The sequence below is a fragment of the Pan troglodytes genome, chromosome Y (assembly GCF_028858775.2).
Source record: "Pan troglodytes isolate AG18354 chromosome Y, NHGRI_mPanTro3-v2.0_pri, whole genome shotgun sequence".
In the NCBI taxonomy this organism is placed as follows: domain Eukaryota; kingdom Metazoa; phylum Chordata; class Mammalia; order Primates; family Hominidae; genus Pan; species Pan troglodytes.
In genome coordinates this window covers 5,347,064-5,363,090 of record NC_072422.2, presented here as the reverse complement: position 1 = coordinate 5,363,090, position 16,027 = coordinate 5,347,064, and the positions used below count along the sequence as shown (strand labels likewise).

The window sequence follows — 16,027 nt, the reverse complement described above, 5'->3', positions numbered from 1 at the left end:
ACACACACACAAAGTTGGGCTTTTAAAAAAAAATTATTTGCTTGGGCCACAGGATTGTGCAGGATTCTTAAATCTGTGTCTGCAGACTGATATTTCAGGCTGTTTCTCTGCTTGCAGAAATTTTACCAATAATCCACCACAACTATGTAGCTTTTCTTTGTCAATACTATTGAAGACCTAGAGAGTTTCTGAGAGTCAAAGGCACATTGTTTGAAGTTTCCTATGTGCAAGGCTTTTTGCCCTGTGAAACCACCCACATCTTTGTAAATACTGTAAAATTGTTCCTGCTTTCTTAGCAGTCATATCAGAAAAGCCCACAAGAAACAACTCCCAAACGTCAGAGAAACATTCTCCCTGGAAACACTCAAAACCACATTTGTTACCACAGGTTTTCTCATCTTCTTGATGCAGAGAATCTTTTAGTCACATCATCATCAGCTTTTCCAGTTTTTACATCCAACCCTCCATGTTCCTTACTATCCCTATAGGAAATGCCCAATGAATGAGGTGCCAGTAAAGTGCAAGTTTCTTTTTCATTACAGTACCTTAAACAAATAAAGTAAGACCTGGGGAAGTTTTCTGATACATCAATAAATATATAGAATCTTTCTAATATCTAGCCCCTTTTTTGGTCTTAAATGGGAAGATGTTACCTTATTGCTGAGCCAAAATCTTAACTGCTTCTGACAAATAGCCCTACAGTCAACAGAAAGATGCTGGGCCAAGACGCATTTCTTCTATAGCATGTCATAGTAAATAAAAAGCAGTCAAAAAGAGAAAGAGTGAAGAAAAGACAAGATGCTAATTTCCAGTAGAAAGAGAGACAGAGCCCTTTGAAAACCCTAATTTAAGTCATAGTGATCCCATAGATAAGAAAAAAAAGAAAAAAGGAAAAAGAAAGCAGGACATTGGCCCTTTAGATACCCCAGCTCTAAACCTTTCCCATGCCAGGGCTAGGATGACATCTTTGGGTCTTTGCATTTTCTGGCATTTCTTCTTTTGTGGATGCCACTGCATTCTTCAGTGCCTGCAGAAGAGAAAGCTTGTGGTATGCCTGGTTCATCTAAAGATTTGCAGGGAGCTGTCACCTGTACCAGCACCTGACCTGCTTACCTCATCACAGATAACAGGCAAAGCTGTGTGCAGTGGCTGGACTCAACCAACACTCACTCATGCATCTGCCTCCATTCTGTGCCTGGTGCATCCATAGCAAAATGAAACCTAAACCCATAGTTTCAGCTGAGTGCAGCCTGTAAGATGGGTTTGTAAAATTAGAAAAGCAGGCTCAAGGGAACCTTGCACAAACGTGCCATCATCCACAGAGATTCTTGGCTGGTGAAGTGACACCCTAGAGATCTTGTGACAAAGATGACATTCATCACCAGTGGCCAGTGGATTATTCAGTTATGCCTTATGTAATGGAGCCTCGATAAAAACCAACAAGACAGGATTCATAGAGCTTTTGCATAACTGAGCACGTACAGTGTTCTAGAAAATTGTGTGCTCATAAAAAGAGGCACTGATAATTGTAAAGGTCATACAAATTGTAGGGGTGTTTGTTTTGAAAGATGTTTCTGCCTTTAATAATGTGTCCAGAATTTTGACTTATTAACTAGAACATACACTAAAGTAACCTAAATCTGCACATTCCACACATTAGAACCTGGAGATTTCTACCAAAATCATTCCATAATTCACTAATGTGGTGTAACAAGTTTTACTTTAGAGCGATAAAGTTTTCTTTTGTTAACTGGGTAAGAACTAGACATTTACAAAGGAAAAGAAAATCAAGTGATATCTCACCACCAATTCTAGTCATGTGTTCAGTTTAGGAGAATGATCGTCAGTGGATTTTGTGCCATAAGTATTTATGCTAAAAGATAAGTCTCTTATAATTGTGTGTCTCTGAAGCGTTTGTGCCACTATAAAGCCAAGGGCACCATCTCTGATCGTTCTGTGTCTTTCTGGGAGGGAAGCTAAGGCTGCTTTATATCCCAATAGAGGTATTCTAGGATATAAAAATAAGAAAAAATCAACATTATTACAGGATTCTCTGTCATAAACATCTAATAAAACACAACTCTGGTCTTATAAATAGTAGTAGCCATAGATACATATTAGAGCTTGCAAGAAGAGTCTAGTACCCAACAGTCTGTTTTTATATTTGGGCTTAGGTGTGCATAAAATAATCACATTTGGGCAAAGAAGCTGTTTTGTTACTCCTTGTAAAGCTACAGTGCTTAAAAATGATGTGATAATTTAAATACATAGCTTGGACATTTCCAGTTCTGTTTCCAAGCCTTAGCTATGTGTGAAATTGTTTTGGGCTATGAAGATGGACTAGGGCATCTTGCAACTCATGATGCATTTGGTGCCCCTTAGTTCTTGTGTCCTGAGCAGACAGACTGACAATTAAAACTCATCAATTTTATTTTCAACATACTTTAACATGGATTCTATCCCTTGGGCTGAGCTCCAGATCTTCCTCAGCACCTCACACTCTCTCTCATTGGCCTGTTCCAACTCCAGCTTAATATTACAGCGAACCAGGGCCTTACATTCTTCCAGTACAATTGGATTGTATGAGGCAAGCTCCTTAATTTGAATCGTAACCTCTTGGGTGAAAGTTCCAGTCAAAAATACCTGAGAGACCAGGCCTTTGGTGCATGCCTCCCGTGCTGTCAGCTTTCGCCCAGCAATTAACATTTCATTGGCAGATGCTTTACCCATCATTTTGGGGAATGTAATAGAAGAACAGCCATCTGGACTCTGTCCAAAGGTCATATAAGGGGTTTGGAACCAAGCCTTTTCATTAGCCCACACGAGATCACAAAGAGGCAGGATGGATGCACCTAGTCCAATGGCAGGGCCATTGACTGATACAACAATAGGCTTTTTAAATTGAATAAAAGTTTTCACAAAGTTCTTGATGGTGTCCACCATTTCAAGGCTTGCTCTGTTTCTGTCATTCCTTAAGTGCTTCACAAAGTACCCAAAATCAAGACCGCAGCAAAAGACACTTCCAGCTGCACTGAACAGCACGAGCTTGCTGTCATCTGCAGCAGCGCTATTCAGAGCATTAACCATTTCTTTAATTACTTCTGTATTCAGTGCATTTTTTTCTGTCGATCTAGTTGATAGCACTATCTGGGTGAATCCATCCTCTTTCTTCACTACAATGTCTCTGTATGTGCTGGCACTTTCTGTTAGCCTTATGGTGAAGTGCATCTTCTTGATAAAAGGCTGGTCTCTGCTGTCATCAGTCATATTTCTTTGCCCACCTTTCACTCTTGGAACTGAGGTATGCATGTCTGTTGTCCCATTGGCTGCTAATGGGTCTATTAATACCACTATACCCTTTTGGGTAGCTGAACCTGTGGCCATGGAAGCAGTACCTGAGCCAGACATCTGCGACATTAGTGGGTGTATCTGAGTCTTGTTCTGTATTCCAGTCTGTTCTGCACCAGGACGTGACAAAGGGTCCCGGAGGAGTTTCCCTTCTGTCACCTTGAAGACCACCGTGTCCTGCTGATCTGCTGCAATAGGGTCCAGATTCTCAAGCTTCTGAAAGCCACTCACAGTTTTCTTGTGGTCAAAGGGGCTGTCAGGTGCAAGGGTCTCGATAGTTGAATTTATTATCTCCATATTCTTTGTGTCGGAGAGAATTGAAGCTGCCTTTCTCCTAACGTTCTTGCTGGCAGCAAATAACTTGCGGTTTTTGGACCTGTGGTGTTTATCAGTCACTAGCGTTTTAGGAGAGTTCTTAGAATAGTTTGCTTTTGTAGATCTGGAAGTTCCTCTTCTGGCATTGTTTGAAAAAATTCTACTGGTTGTAGTCCATGTCAGTTTTTTCTGTTTTTCAGCCTGTCGTCTATTAAAATCATGTACACATTTTTCACACTTTATGAGGTGCTGCTCTGGTTCCCAAGTGTCATCCTGTTTGTCATAACCTTTCCACCGAACCAAATACTGTGTATTCCCCTTTTTATCCTGTCTTTTGTCAACAATAGCTTCAACCTCAAACTCCTGGGAAGCCATGAGGAAAGACACGGGATTGGAACAGTTGCTGTGCCACCTTTGTTTCAGTTGCGTCTCCACATAGACACTTCTTTCTGCCTCCAGCTCTTCACCAGGTTCTGTGTATGGATGAACCTCTTCTATTTTGTCACCACTGGTGTAGTGAAAATTGTGCGAAAGAGCAGCTATGCCATGTGCCTGAACCTCTCCACACTTACTGCCCGGTGGGACAGCTTGGGCTTTGTCTCATGGTGCATGACAGCTTGCTCAGTAGCCTCAGGTGAGAGTAGCTAAATCCACAGCCCCAACCCTCTGGTGTAGTACAGAAAGCTTTCTTCCTGCCTGTTACTCCTTTGTGTTTCTTTGTTTAATTGTGGTTGCTATGACGATTATATGGAACATTCTAACGTTATAACATTTTTAAAGTTACACTAGCTTACCTTCAGTAACATACAAAGCCTTTACTCCTGTATAATGTACCTCCATTATTTCACTTACTGAGTTCTCAAAATTATACCTTTATTGATTTTATGTCAAAAACACAAATTAGTGGTAGTTTTTTTATTAAATATATTTGTGTTTTAAGTTATGTGGGAACAAATTGTGGAGGTGCACATTGTTAATTGTTCTTTTTGTTTTGTTTTGTTTTGTTATGGAGTCTCGCCCTGTCAACCAGGCTGGAGTGCAGTGGTGCAATCTTGGCTCACTACAAGCTCCGCCTCCCGGATTCACGCCATTCTCCTGTCTCAGCCTCGCAAGTAGCTGAGACTACAGGCACCTGCCACCTGGCCAGGTGAATTTTTTGTATTTTTAGTAGAGACGGGGTTTCACCGTGTTAGCCAGGATTGTCTCGATCTCCTGACCTCGTGATCCACGCACCTCAGCCTCCCAAAATGCTGGGATTACAGGCGTGAGCCACTGCGCCCGGCCAAATTTTTTATCTTACATATTTGTTCATGTATTTATCTTTACGTTAATCTTTGTTTGTTCATACTGCTTTTGAGTGTCTGTCCATTCTACCCTGAAGTACTCCATAAGACATTTCTTAAAGGGTAGTCTACTTGTAAAAGGTGCCAGTTTTTATATGAGAATGTCATAATTTGTCCCTCACCTTTGATGGACAGTTTGGTGGGTCATAATGTTTAGGCTTGACAGTTTTTTCTGACATCACTTGCAATATATTAGGCTACCGCTTTCTATCGTTTTAGTTTTCAGATAAGAAATCTACTGCTTTTCAGTGGTTATTCAGATAAGCGATCCACTGGTTATTTTTAGGGTCCCTTTTACATGACTAGCTACTTCCCCTGCTTCCCTTGAAAATCTTCAAGATTCTCTTTGTATTTATTTTAGACAGTTTAATTATCAGGTAAGTTTGAGTTTGTTTCTTTGAGTTTTTGTTACTTGGAGTCTGTTGAGCTCCTTGGGTACTTACTTATTGTCTTAAATTGTTGCATTCTTTATGACTATGTTGTTAAATAGTATCCACGATTTTTTGTCTCTTCCTTGGAACTTCCAAAATGCATATGTATGGCTGCTTGATGGTGTCCCTCAGGTTTCTAGGCTGTATAAATCTGCCTTGCCCCTTTTCAGACTCCACTGGTGACCACTATATGGTTGACTGACCCCAAGGGTGTGTATCACAGTGTGGGGACAGTGTGTCAGTTGGTCTCGCAAGGCTGATGCGTCCCAGAGCTCAATTCCCAGACTTCAATCATTGCAGTCTCATTAGTGCACTACGATCTAGAAATCTCTAATTGTGAGGTATCACACAGAGTTCTTTGTCTCATGGCCAAGAAAATTAAGGAGGATGGATGCAAAAAGGTTGAATCAAAACTTTTATAAGTGAAAGTTAAAAACTCTTCACATTGGGGGGTGAAATGTGAGTGGTTTACCTACTATGAGGCTGTGCTTTACAGTTTCTAAGGGCAGAGAAGTAAAGAAATGTGCTTAGTGTTCTTGGAGTAGGCGTTATTTGGCTTGGCCCTGAAACTTGGCCTTGGATTCATCTGGAGCTGAAGTGATGATTTGTAGAAGCTACAAGGCTCAGCCTTGGAACTTGGCCCTGGACCAAGAAGGAGCTGAAGTGACAGCTTGGCCTGAGACCTTGGCCTGGGATCAATCAAGGGATGAAGTAATGTCTCATGGCCACAATAATTAAGGAGGCTGGATGATGCAAAGTTCAAGTAGGAACTAAAGTAACACAACAGCCATCTGGACTCCGTCCAGATGTCATATAAGGGGTTTGGAACCAAGGCTTTTCATTAGCTCAGAAGAAATCACAAAGAGGCAGTGTGGATGCACCTATTCCAAAGGATGGGCCACTGACTGATATGAAAATAGGCTTTTAAAATTGATTGAAAGTATTCACAAAGTTCTTGATGGTGTTCACCATCTCAAGGCTTGTTCTGTTTCTGTCCTTCCTTAAATACTTCAGAAAGTACCCCAAATCGAGACCACAGCAAAAGACACTTCCAGCTGCACTGAACAGCACAAGCTTGCTGCCACCCACAGCAGCCCTATTCAGAGCATTAACCATTGCTTTAATTACTTCTATATTCAGTACACTTTTTATGTCGATCTAGTTTATAGCCACATCTGGGTGAATCTGTCCTCTTTCTTCACTGCAATATCTCTGTATGTGCTGGCACTTTCTGCTAGGCCCATGATGAGGTACATCTTCTGGATAAAAAGCTGGTCTCTGCCACCATCAGTAACATTTCTTTGCCCAACTTTCACTCTTGCAACTAATGTATGCACACCTGTTTTTCCATTGGCTGCTGATTGGCCCACTAATACCACTATACCTTTTTTGGTAGCTGAGTCTGCAGCCGTGGAAGCCGTAACTGAGCCAGACCTCTGAGAAAATAGTGGGTGAATCTGAGTCTTGCTCTCTATTCCACAATGTCCTGCCCTGGGATCTGATAAAGCCCTGATGATCTTCCCTTCCTCCTCCTTGAAGACCACTGTATCCTGCTGATCTGCTGCAATAGGGTCCAGATTCTAGAGTTCCTGAATGCTACTCACTGTGTTCTTGTTGTTAAAAGGGTTGTAAGGGGCAAGTGTCTTTCTTGATAGTTGAATACAGTAGCTCCATATTCTTTGGGTTGGACAGAGGTGACCCTGGATTACTGCTAACATTCTGGCTGGCAGAACATAACTGGCTGCATTTGAATTTGTGGTGTTGGCCAGACACTAGCGTTTTAGGAGTACTCTTAGAAAAGTTGGGCTTGGTAGATGTAGAAGTTCATCTTCTGGTATTGTTTGAAAAAGTTCTAGTTGTTTTGGTCCATGCCACTTTTTTACTTTTCTGTTTTTCAGTCTGTCATCTGTTAAAGTCATATATATATTTTTGACCGGTGCTGCTCTGGTTCCCAAGTGTCATACTGTTTCTTTTAACCTTTCCAACACCAAACATTTTTGTTGTTGTTGTTGTTGTTGTTTTGGTTTTTTTTGTTTGTTTTTTTTTTAGACAAAGTCTTGAGCTACCACCCAGGCAGGAGTACAGTGGCACAATTGCACAATCTCGGCTCACTGCAACCTCCACCTCCTGGGTTCATGCGATTCTCCTGCCTCAGCCTCCCGGGTAGCTGAGATTACAGGGGCCTGCTACCACGCCTGGCTAACTTTATGATTTTTAGTAGAAAGAGGTTTTCACTGTATTAGCCAGAATGGTCTCCATCTCCTGAACTCGTAATCTGCCCGCCTCAGCCTTGCAAAGTGCTGGGACTACAGGCATGAGCCACTGTGCCTGGCCTCTGTCTTTCCATTTTTGTCTCATCTTTTGTCAACAATAGTTTCAACCTCAAACTCCTGGAAAGCCAGGAAGAAAGACACAGGATTGGAGCCGTTGCTGTGCCAAATTTTTTCCATTTGCATCTCCACATAGCCACTTCTTTCTGCCTCCAGTTCTTTACCAGGTTCTGCATATGGATGAGCCTATTCTATTTCATCACCACTGATGTAGTGAAAATTGTTTGAAATAGCAGCTATGCTATGGGCTTTAGGCTCTCCACACTTACGCCCTGCTGGGACAGCTTGGGCTTTGTCTCATGCTGCATGATAGCTGGCTTAGTAGCCTCAAGTGAGAGTAGCTAAATCCACATCTCTTACTCTCTGGTGTAGTACAGAAAGCTTTCTACCTGTCTGTTACTCTTTTTCTTTTTTAATTGGCATTGATACTGTGATTACATTGAATATTCTAAAGGTATTCCACTTTTAAAGTTTTACTAGCTGACTTTCAATAACACGCAAATCCCTTAACCCTGTATAACTGCACCCCCATGATTTCCTTATTGAGTTCTCAAAATCATACCTTTATGCATTGTATGTCAAAAACGCAAGTTAGTGATAGTATTTTTATTAAATATATTTGTGTTTTAAATTGCATGGGGAACACATTGTGGAGGTGTACACTGTTATTCTTTATGTTTTATAATAGCTTATATATTTATCTTTACCTTAATATATATTCATTCATACTGCTCTTTATTATCTGTTCATTTTACCATGAAGTATCCCATAAGGCATTTTTTAAAAAGATAGTCTACCGGTAAAATGTCCCAGCTTTTATCTGGAAATGTCATAATTTCTCCCTCACTTATAAGGGACAATGTTTTGAACATAAGATTTCTGTTCAAAAGTTTTTTCTCACATCATTTGGAATATGTTAATCTATTGCTTTCTGTCCTCTGAGTTTTCAGATAAGATATCTGCTGATTATTTTTGAGGGTTACTAGCCAGTAACATAACTAGCCACTTCTTTTGTTGATTTCAGGATTTTCTCTGTCTTTCTTTTGAAGAGTTTAATTATCATATAATCTGAGTTTGTTTATTTGAGTTTCTCTTACTTGGAGTTTGTTGCCTTTGACATTCTTAAACATTATTGTTTCTAAATAGTCTTCCTGATTCTTTTTCTCATCCTTTGAACTTCCAGTATGTGTAATATGGCTGCTTGATAGTGTTCCACGGCATTTTAGGCTTTATTCCCATTGCTTTATACTTTTTCTATCATGTCCTAACTTAATTATGTCAACACCCTTTCTTTGGTTTGCTGATAGTTTGTTCTTCCCCCAGCTCAAGTCTGCTTTTAAATATCTGTAGCGAATATTTTTTTCTTTTTATCCCTAGATTTTTTTAGGTTTCAAAATAATTTTACTTTTTTATTAATTTTTGTTCATAATTTTTTTGTAGTTCTTTTGTTTCTTCTATTAGCTTACTCTGAAACTTAATTTTAAATATTATGTTTCTGTAAGACCACCATTTGGGCTGTCTAAAAAAAAGTTTCAGACCATATTTTTTTTTTACTTCTTAAAATGAGCCATACTTTTCTGCTTCACTGTGTGGTTTATCTCTAGACTTTTTTAGGTTTTAAAATAATTTTACTCTTTTGATTAATAATTTTTGTCCGTAAGTGTTTGTGCCTCTTTTGTTCATTCTATTAGCTTATTATGTAGCTAATTTTAAATATTATATTTTAGTAAGGCTGCCATTTGGGCTGTCAAAAAAAGCTTATTTTTTCATAATTATTTTGTAGTTGTTATTACAATGAGCCATACTTCTCTATTTCACTCTGTGGTTTGTGATTTTGCTGGTGCTGAAAAAGAGCATTTAAATTTTAAAGTGCCGTGACTTTGAAAATCAGATTTTCTACTTCTATGGTTTGGTAGAGTTTTGTTTAATCATATAGGCTCTTTCTCTCCTGTAAATCAGCTGTACTGAGCTTCGTCTTGGGTCTCTTTTGAGGCACATTGTTTTGGGACACATATCATTAAAACCACAATTCATTACGTGTGTGTGTGTGTGTGTGTGTGTGTGTGTGTATGATTAATTTTGAATGTTTTAGTCAACAAATGTCTTAAGAGAAAAAGAAGAACAATCAGGAAAAAATATTTTCACTTTTTAAATCTACTGAAAGTTGGTTGCACAGAGGGACAAAGAGCCTGCATAATATTTGGGGAATATAATAATGACTATTCGCCTCTGTCGGGACCTCCATAAGCAGAAGCAGCAATCGGCAAATGAGTCCTCCTGAGATTTGGAGGACAGGGTCCTTTTTATTTGCCATGGCTCTTGTAAGCTGCTCCAGAAATATTTGCAAGGCAGCATCCCACAGTGGTGGTTATTAAAGAATAAGTAGCTGCTGTTGATCTGTGCTACAAAATTGATAAAATTTAATTTTTATTTACTTTACAAATCTTTTTTTGGAAGCTGTAAACCTTCAGGTAGACTCGGAATTCTATAGTAATTGCATCATACTAATCCTGCCACTGCACCCATTGTATAGTTGAAAGGACGGATATACAGTGATCCCTTGTACATTGCAGAACTTTCCCAGAATCTAGTATTATTTTACTTTGACCTATTTGTCTTTGCACCTAAAGTATGCCTTGCATAGAAGTCACAAAAGTGACTCCTTCGTTTAAGGGTACACTTGCAACAATGTGTGCCTTTTTAAGCAAGAGCTCAGCTTTACAGTTCTTACAAGTAAAATATGACATACTCTGACATTGACTTACATGTTTTCCATATGTGCTTTCTCTTGCTTGATCCTCAATTTCTTTTTTGCTCATTTAAAAAATCTGGATAATATTTAAAAACTGCTGTTGTATTTTTCATACTACAATTTGATGTACTTGGAATTTCAATTATTATTGAAAACTTAAAATAGCCTACTATGAAGAATACTAACTTGTGTGAATAATTTAATGTTTAAGGTCAGCAGTATAAAAATATGCTGCTCTTGTAGTTTTCCATCCTTCTCAATTTATATTACTTTCTCTGATTTTATCTGTGCACACAGATGGTTCATTAGCAGTTAAGTTTGCCAGGGTTGAAAGAGCAATAGCATTTTGTTATAGAGAAGCTTAAGTCACAATTTCCTTTAGCTTTTCTTTATCTATGTATGTTTTCTTAGTTTCATTTTACCAGTTGTATATTTCAGGTTTGATAGCATTTTTCTTAAAACTTGGATATCCCACCACCTTCTGACTCCATGGATTCAGCTGAACAATCGTGTGTTAATTTTAATCGAGACCTTCTTGTACGTAGCAAGTTGCTATTCCCTTTCTGCTTTTACAATTTTCTTTGTATTGGCTCTTGATTGCCTGTAATGTTTTCTGATATGGCTATCACTGACTATATTGTGGTTGAAGATTTTTGTCCTCTTTCATCTTTCAGATTGCGATTTTTAAGTTCAGTAAATGTTCAGTCATTTTTGCCTTAAAAATTTTGGGCTTCCGTTTTTCTTCATTTATATGATGCTCATAACGCACATACCAGTATAACGCATGGTGTTCTATTTACTCTTCAGTTTTGTTTTATTTTATTTTTTTCACTTTCTTTAAATTGTACTTCTCAGACTGGGTTATTTCAGTTTTTATTCCTTCAGATTGAGTAAATATTTACTTGCTCAAATCTGCGGTTAAATCCCTTTAATATCTTCAGTAGTTTTCCCATTTTTATGGGTTCTTTTATAATTTGTCTCACTGATGCTCTCAGGTCATTCTTTCATCATTTGTCTGTCATTTCTCTTTAGCCTTACTTAAAACTGTTGTTTTAAGTTCTTTGTCTATAAAATTTGGGACACATTTAATTCCTGCATTTAGTTTACATGGTTGGAAACTTTCTGTTTGTTTTTGTGGTTTTGGTTTTCAGAAAACTATATTTGAAATGCCATAATGTGCTAACACTGAATGTTACCTCTGTATTTGAAATGTCATAACATGCTAACTCCTAATGCTTTTTGCTGTTTCTGAAATGCAACATGTTAGTTATTAAAAGCTCAGCTTACATTCCATTAGCACTTTGAATAAGAGCAATACGAAAACTATCACCTTTAAATACGGGGTGTGTATTAACCCTCTCCTTTAACTCTCAGGGGGGTTGTTTATAATTCTTTCCTAACATTCACTTTCTTCTGACTCTAAAGCTATAGATAAACTTGAGGGTTAAAGTATATCATTTTACATTTTTTAAAGAATGTTCCTGTCATAAGCATATACATGATTTTCTAAGTGCTTCAATGTATTAAACTGCTTTTGAATATTCAGATATTTGCAAATACAAATCTCTCCAACTTTTGCTCCTGCTTATCCTTTGCCTAGTGTAAAAGATAACTGTATTTTTTGTACTCAGCAACTTAAATGTTTGTGACCAATTCCTGGCATTTCCGACCGAGAGTGACTTCTGAGTTAGGCAAAGGAGAAATAAATGTTTATTTTATCAAATTTTCATATATCCTCTAGAAAGACTGAAAAAAAAAACACAATAATTTAGCACATAAGGGTTTCTTTGCTTTTTTGAGAAGCAGGAATCAGGTCCTCATTTTGACAATGTGGATTTCAATTCTGAAGGCTTCATCTGTGCCTAGGAGGTGATATGACAATCCTTAAAGAAAAAAAAAAAACTTTACCGTTGTATAATTGTCTTTCTGGATTAAATGTTTACTTGGTTTATATAAACTATTGATTTTTCAGGGTCCAGACTGTTTTTGATGGTTTGAAACTTTTTTTTTTTTTTTTTGGAATGGTTTGAAACTGCCATCCCTGCCATTTTACTTTTATTTTTATCTACGAAGCACTGAGTGTTTTCTAATTTCAGAGTTTATTGTTATTTATGAGGTTTATGTTTTGTCTCTTGTTTAAAATACTTAAAGTGAATGCTACATTTCCAATTTGCAATCCCCGGTGTTAGGTTTTTGTTTTAGTGGTCATGTTATAAAGTTTTTGTTTTTTTATTAAGTGAAATTATCAATTTTGTATAAAATGTATGAGGTAAGATTCTCTGTTATAAAGTACATTTTGGTTTTTGTAAAACAAACGTACAATAAGTGGCTTACAAAGTGACTTTCAAATAATTATCTAAAGAAAATAATAAGAAAATAATGTAAGCATGCAGCAAGGTCAGTAAGTACAATGATTCCTGGTGGAAGGCTGTATAAATTGTTTTTAAAAAGCCAGCTCCCTGTGGCTGCAGCAGCCTGTAGAAGGGGGAGAATTATAGAGGATGAGCTCATAGAGGTAAAAACCCAACAATTTTCTTGGATTTTTATAGGTCTTCAGATTTTACTTTAGATTTCACCCTAACCCTGGTTTGTGACTCAAAGTAGAATTGGTAAGGTCGTTACTAGCATCTATTGCTGAGAGGTTAGAAATGCTGCTAAATATCCTAAAATCTTGAGTCTCAGGCACCTTTGAGAAGTTAACAGTGTTGAAATATCTCTCGAGAAAATTATATTTAAAAGCTCACATTTAGAACTCTTTGATGTTATATTTTGAAGATTTCTTAACTCCAAGTTTGGTTTCCATATAGCAGAAGGATTTGAAAAAGTGTACATAAGTTCCATTGATTCAACTTAGGGTAAACATTAGTAAAGTAAGGTCAGTTCAGTTAATCAATGATTAGAAACTAAATGATATATTTCTTATTTCTCTGCTTTTCCTTCCAATTGCTTTTTCAATATTTTTGTAAAACATGAATGTGAAAAAATAAAACCCCAGTCAGCCTCTGTTTTGGAGGTACCAAGGGAGAAATCTCAATGAATGGTATTTGGGATGGAGCTAATCTTTCATACAGTTGAAAGGCATAAATAATACACTTGCATACAGGTGCATCGGCACACTATATTATGGATACACATTGTGCATTCAGAAAGCACAATGTGTATCCATAATACAGTCATGAATGATCCTAGTCATAATATAGTCATGAATGATCCTGGGATATTACAATAAGCGAGTCAAATGGAAACAAAGTTTGCAAGGATTATAGCTGGGGTTATAGGATTTTCAATTTTGCTAAAGTTGTTTACTAGAACCAATATTCAAGTATCTCCTACTTTTAAAAAAATTATTTGATAGAAGTTTGCATAGTGGACAGCTTTGATCAGAATTATTAGTTCTTTGCCAACATAATAAAAGTATGCATTCACAAAAAATGCATATTAGACAATAAGAGAAAATAAAAATCAATGAATGAGGAAACTGATGTAATAGGAACAATTTCTGAAAATGTTAAGATAAATCCAAAAGGAAGTGAATTTCTACAGTGGAAAATCTTTTTCATTTCAATCAAAAATTTGTTTCAGAATGTTAGCAAGTAGCAGCAACATGGTAATTATCCAAATTTACACCGTTTCCTTAGTTCCAACTTAGCGCCTGAGATGTAGGCTCTGTTGCTGATGCTAGGGCCTTCTCCATGAGGCAGAACTCCTACCCATATAGGGCTTGCTTTTTCTCCAAGGTTAATAAAATGCCATTGAACACCTAAAAGGAAAAGGCAAGTTTAATTTTGTTTGCTTAAGATACTAAGGGAGAGCTCTGCTGTTTAGACACATTCTTGGAACAATGCAGAGAGTGTGAAATTGAGGCATTAACAGACATTAAGTTGTGCACAGAAGCTGGCATTATTTGTAGAAACAAAGTTGTTTGGCTAAAATTTGTAGTGAAAGAGGAATATTTATTAAAATCTGTGACTGACCTGATTTTTCAAAGTGCTGGCACTGTTTTATTATTATTACTGTTATTATCACTATTATTACCTGTAACAGCTTTTTCACTAAGGGAGTTAAGCTTTATAGATTACTTAAATTTAAACCTGAATTTGATGGGTACATTTTACAATGATTGCAGAACCACTATTTACTAAATATTTCTGAAAGTCTAAATTGTCATCTTCTAAGAAGACATAATACACCTTTGTTTTTAAAGAAATGAAGAGTATTTACTAATTGGTAACCGTTTGTTAAATAATTACTCCGATATATGTTCAAGAGCCTTGTAAGTAAGTGAATAGGAAAATAAGTACTTTAAAGGTTTTTTTTTTTTTTTTACATAGATGCATATGGACCACTGAAGCACATATGCACATGTGTATTGTGTATATATGTCAGGATTTTTTTTATGGAATTAGTTTACGGCATCACCATCAAACAAGCTGACTTATTAAAAGAAGGTTTATAGTTTTAATATTTATTCAAATAATGTTTTTTGATTGTATCCTAGGGATAGTGATCAGCTCAAAACCTGAAGGAAGAAGATGGGTGACTTCTCCATTTCCAACTGAGGTACCAGGTTCATCTCACTGGGAGTGCTGGGAAGTGGGGCAGGACAGTGGGTGCAGTGCATCAATTGTGACCTGAAGCAAGGTGAGGCATCACCTCACCCGGGAAGCAAAAGGGGTCAGGGAATTCCTTTTCCTAGTCAAAGAAAGGGGCACCTGGAAAATCAGGTCACTCTCACCCTAGTACTGTGCTTTTCTAATGGTCTTAGCAAATGGCACACCAGAAGAAGATCTCCCATGCCTGCATCAGAGGGCCCTACACTGATGGAACCTCACTCATTGCTAGCACAGCAATCTGAGATCAAACTGCGAGGTGGCAGCATGGCTGGGGGAGGGGCGTCCACCATTGCCAAGGCTTGAGTAGGTAAATGAAGCAGCTGGGAAGTTCGAACTCAGTGGAGCCCACCACAGCTCAAGGAGGCCTGCCAGCTTCTGTAGACTCCACCTGTGGGGGCAGGGCACAGCCAAACAAAAGGCAGCAGAAACCTCTGCAGACTTAAATGTCCCTGTCTGACAGCTTTGAAGAGTGTAGTGGTTCTCCCAGCACACAGATGGATATCTGAGAACAGACAGACTGCCTCCTCAAGTGGGTCCCTGGCCCCCAGGTAGCCTAACTGGGAGGCACCCATCAGTAGGGGCAGACTGACACCTCACATGGCCAGGTACTCCCCTGAGACAAAAATTCCAGAGGAATGATCAGGCAGCACCAGTTGCTGTTCACCAATATCCACTGTTCTGCAGCCTCCGCTGCTGATACCTATGAAAACAGGGTCTGCAGTGGACCTCAGCAAACTCAACAGACCTGCAGCTGAGGGTCTTGACTGTTAGAAGGAAAACTAACAAACAGAAAGGACATGGACACCAAAACCCCATCTGTACATCACCATCACCAAAGACCAAAGATAGATAAAACCAGAAAGATGGGGAAATAATAGAGCAGAAAAACTCGACG

At 38.1% G+C, this 16,027-nt stretch overlaps 1 protein-coding gene across 1 annotated transcript; it reads right to left on the bottom strand.

The window, feature by feature from the left end:
* Positions 1 to 2,149: 2,149 nt before the first annotated feature.
* Positions 2,150 to 4,368, bottom strand: LOC745547 (testis-specific chromodomain protein Y 1). Its single transcript, XM_009444959.3, has one exon. It carries the CDS (start codon positions 4,036 to 4,038, stop codon positions 2,413 to 2,415), a length of 1,626 nt encoding a protein of 541 aa, XP_009443234.2. The 5' UTR covers positions 4,039 to 4,368; the 3' UTR covers positions 2,150 to 2,412.
* Between the last annotated feature and the right edge of the window lie 11,659 nt (positions 4,369 to 16,027).

What these genes read in the sequence shown, in the direction of transcription:
- LOC745547 (XM_009444959.3), bottom strand. Translation starts at nt 4,038, where the DNA reads ATGGCTTCCCAGGAGTTTGAGGTTGAAGCTATTGTTGACAAAAGACAG.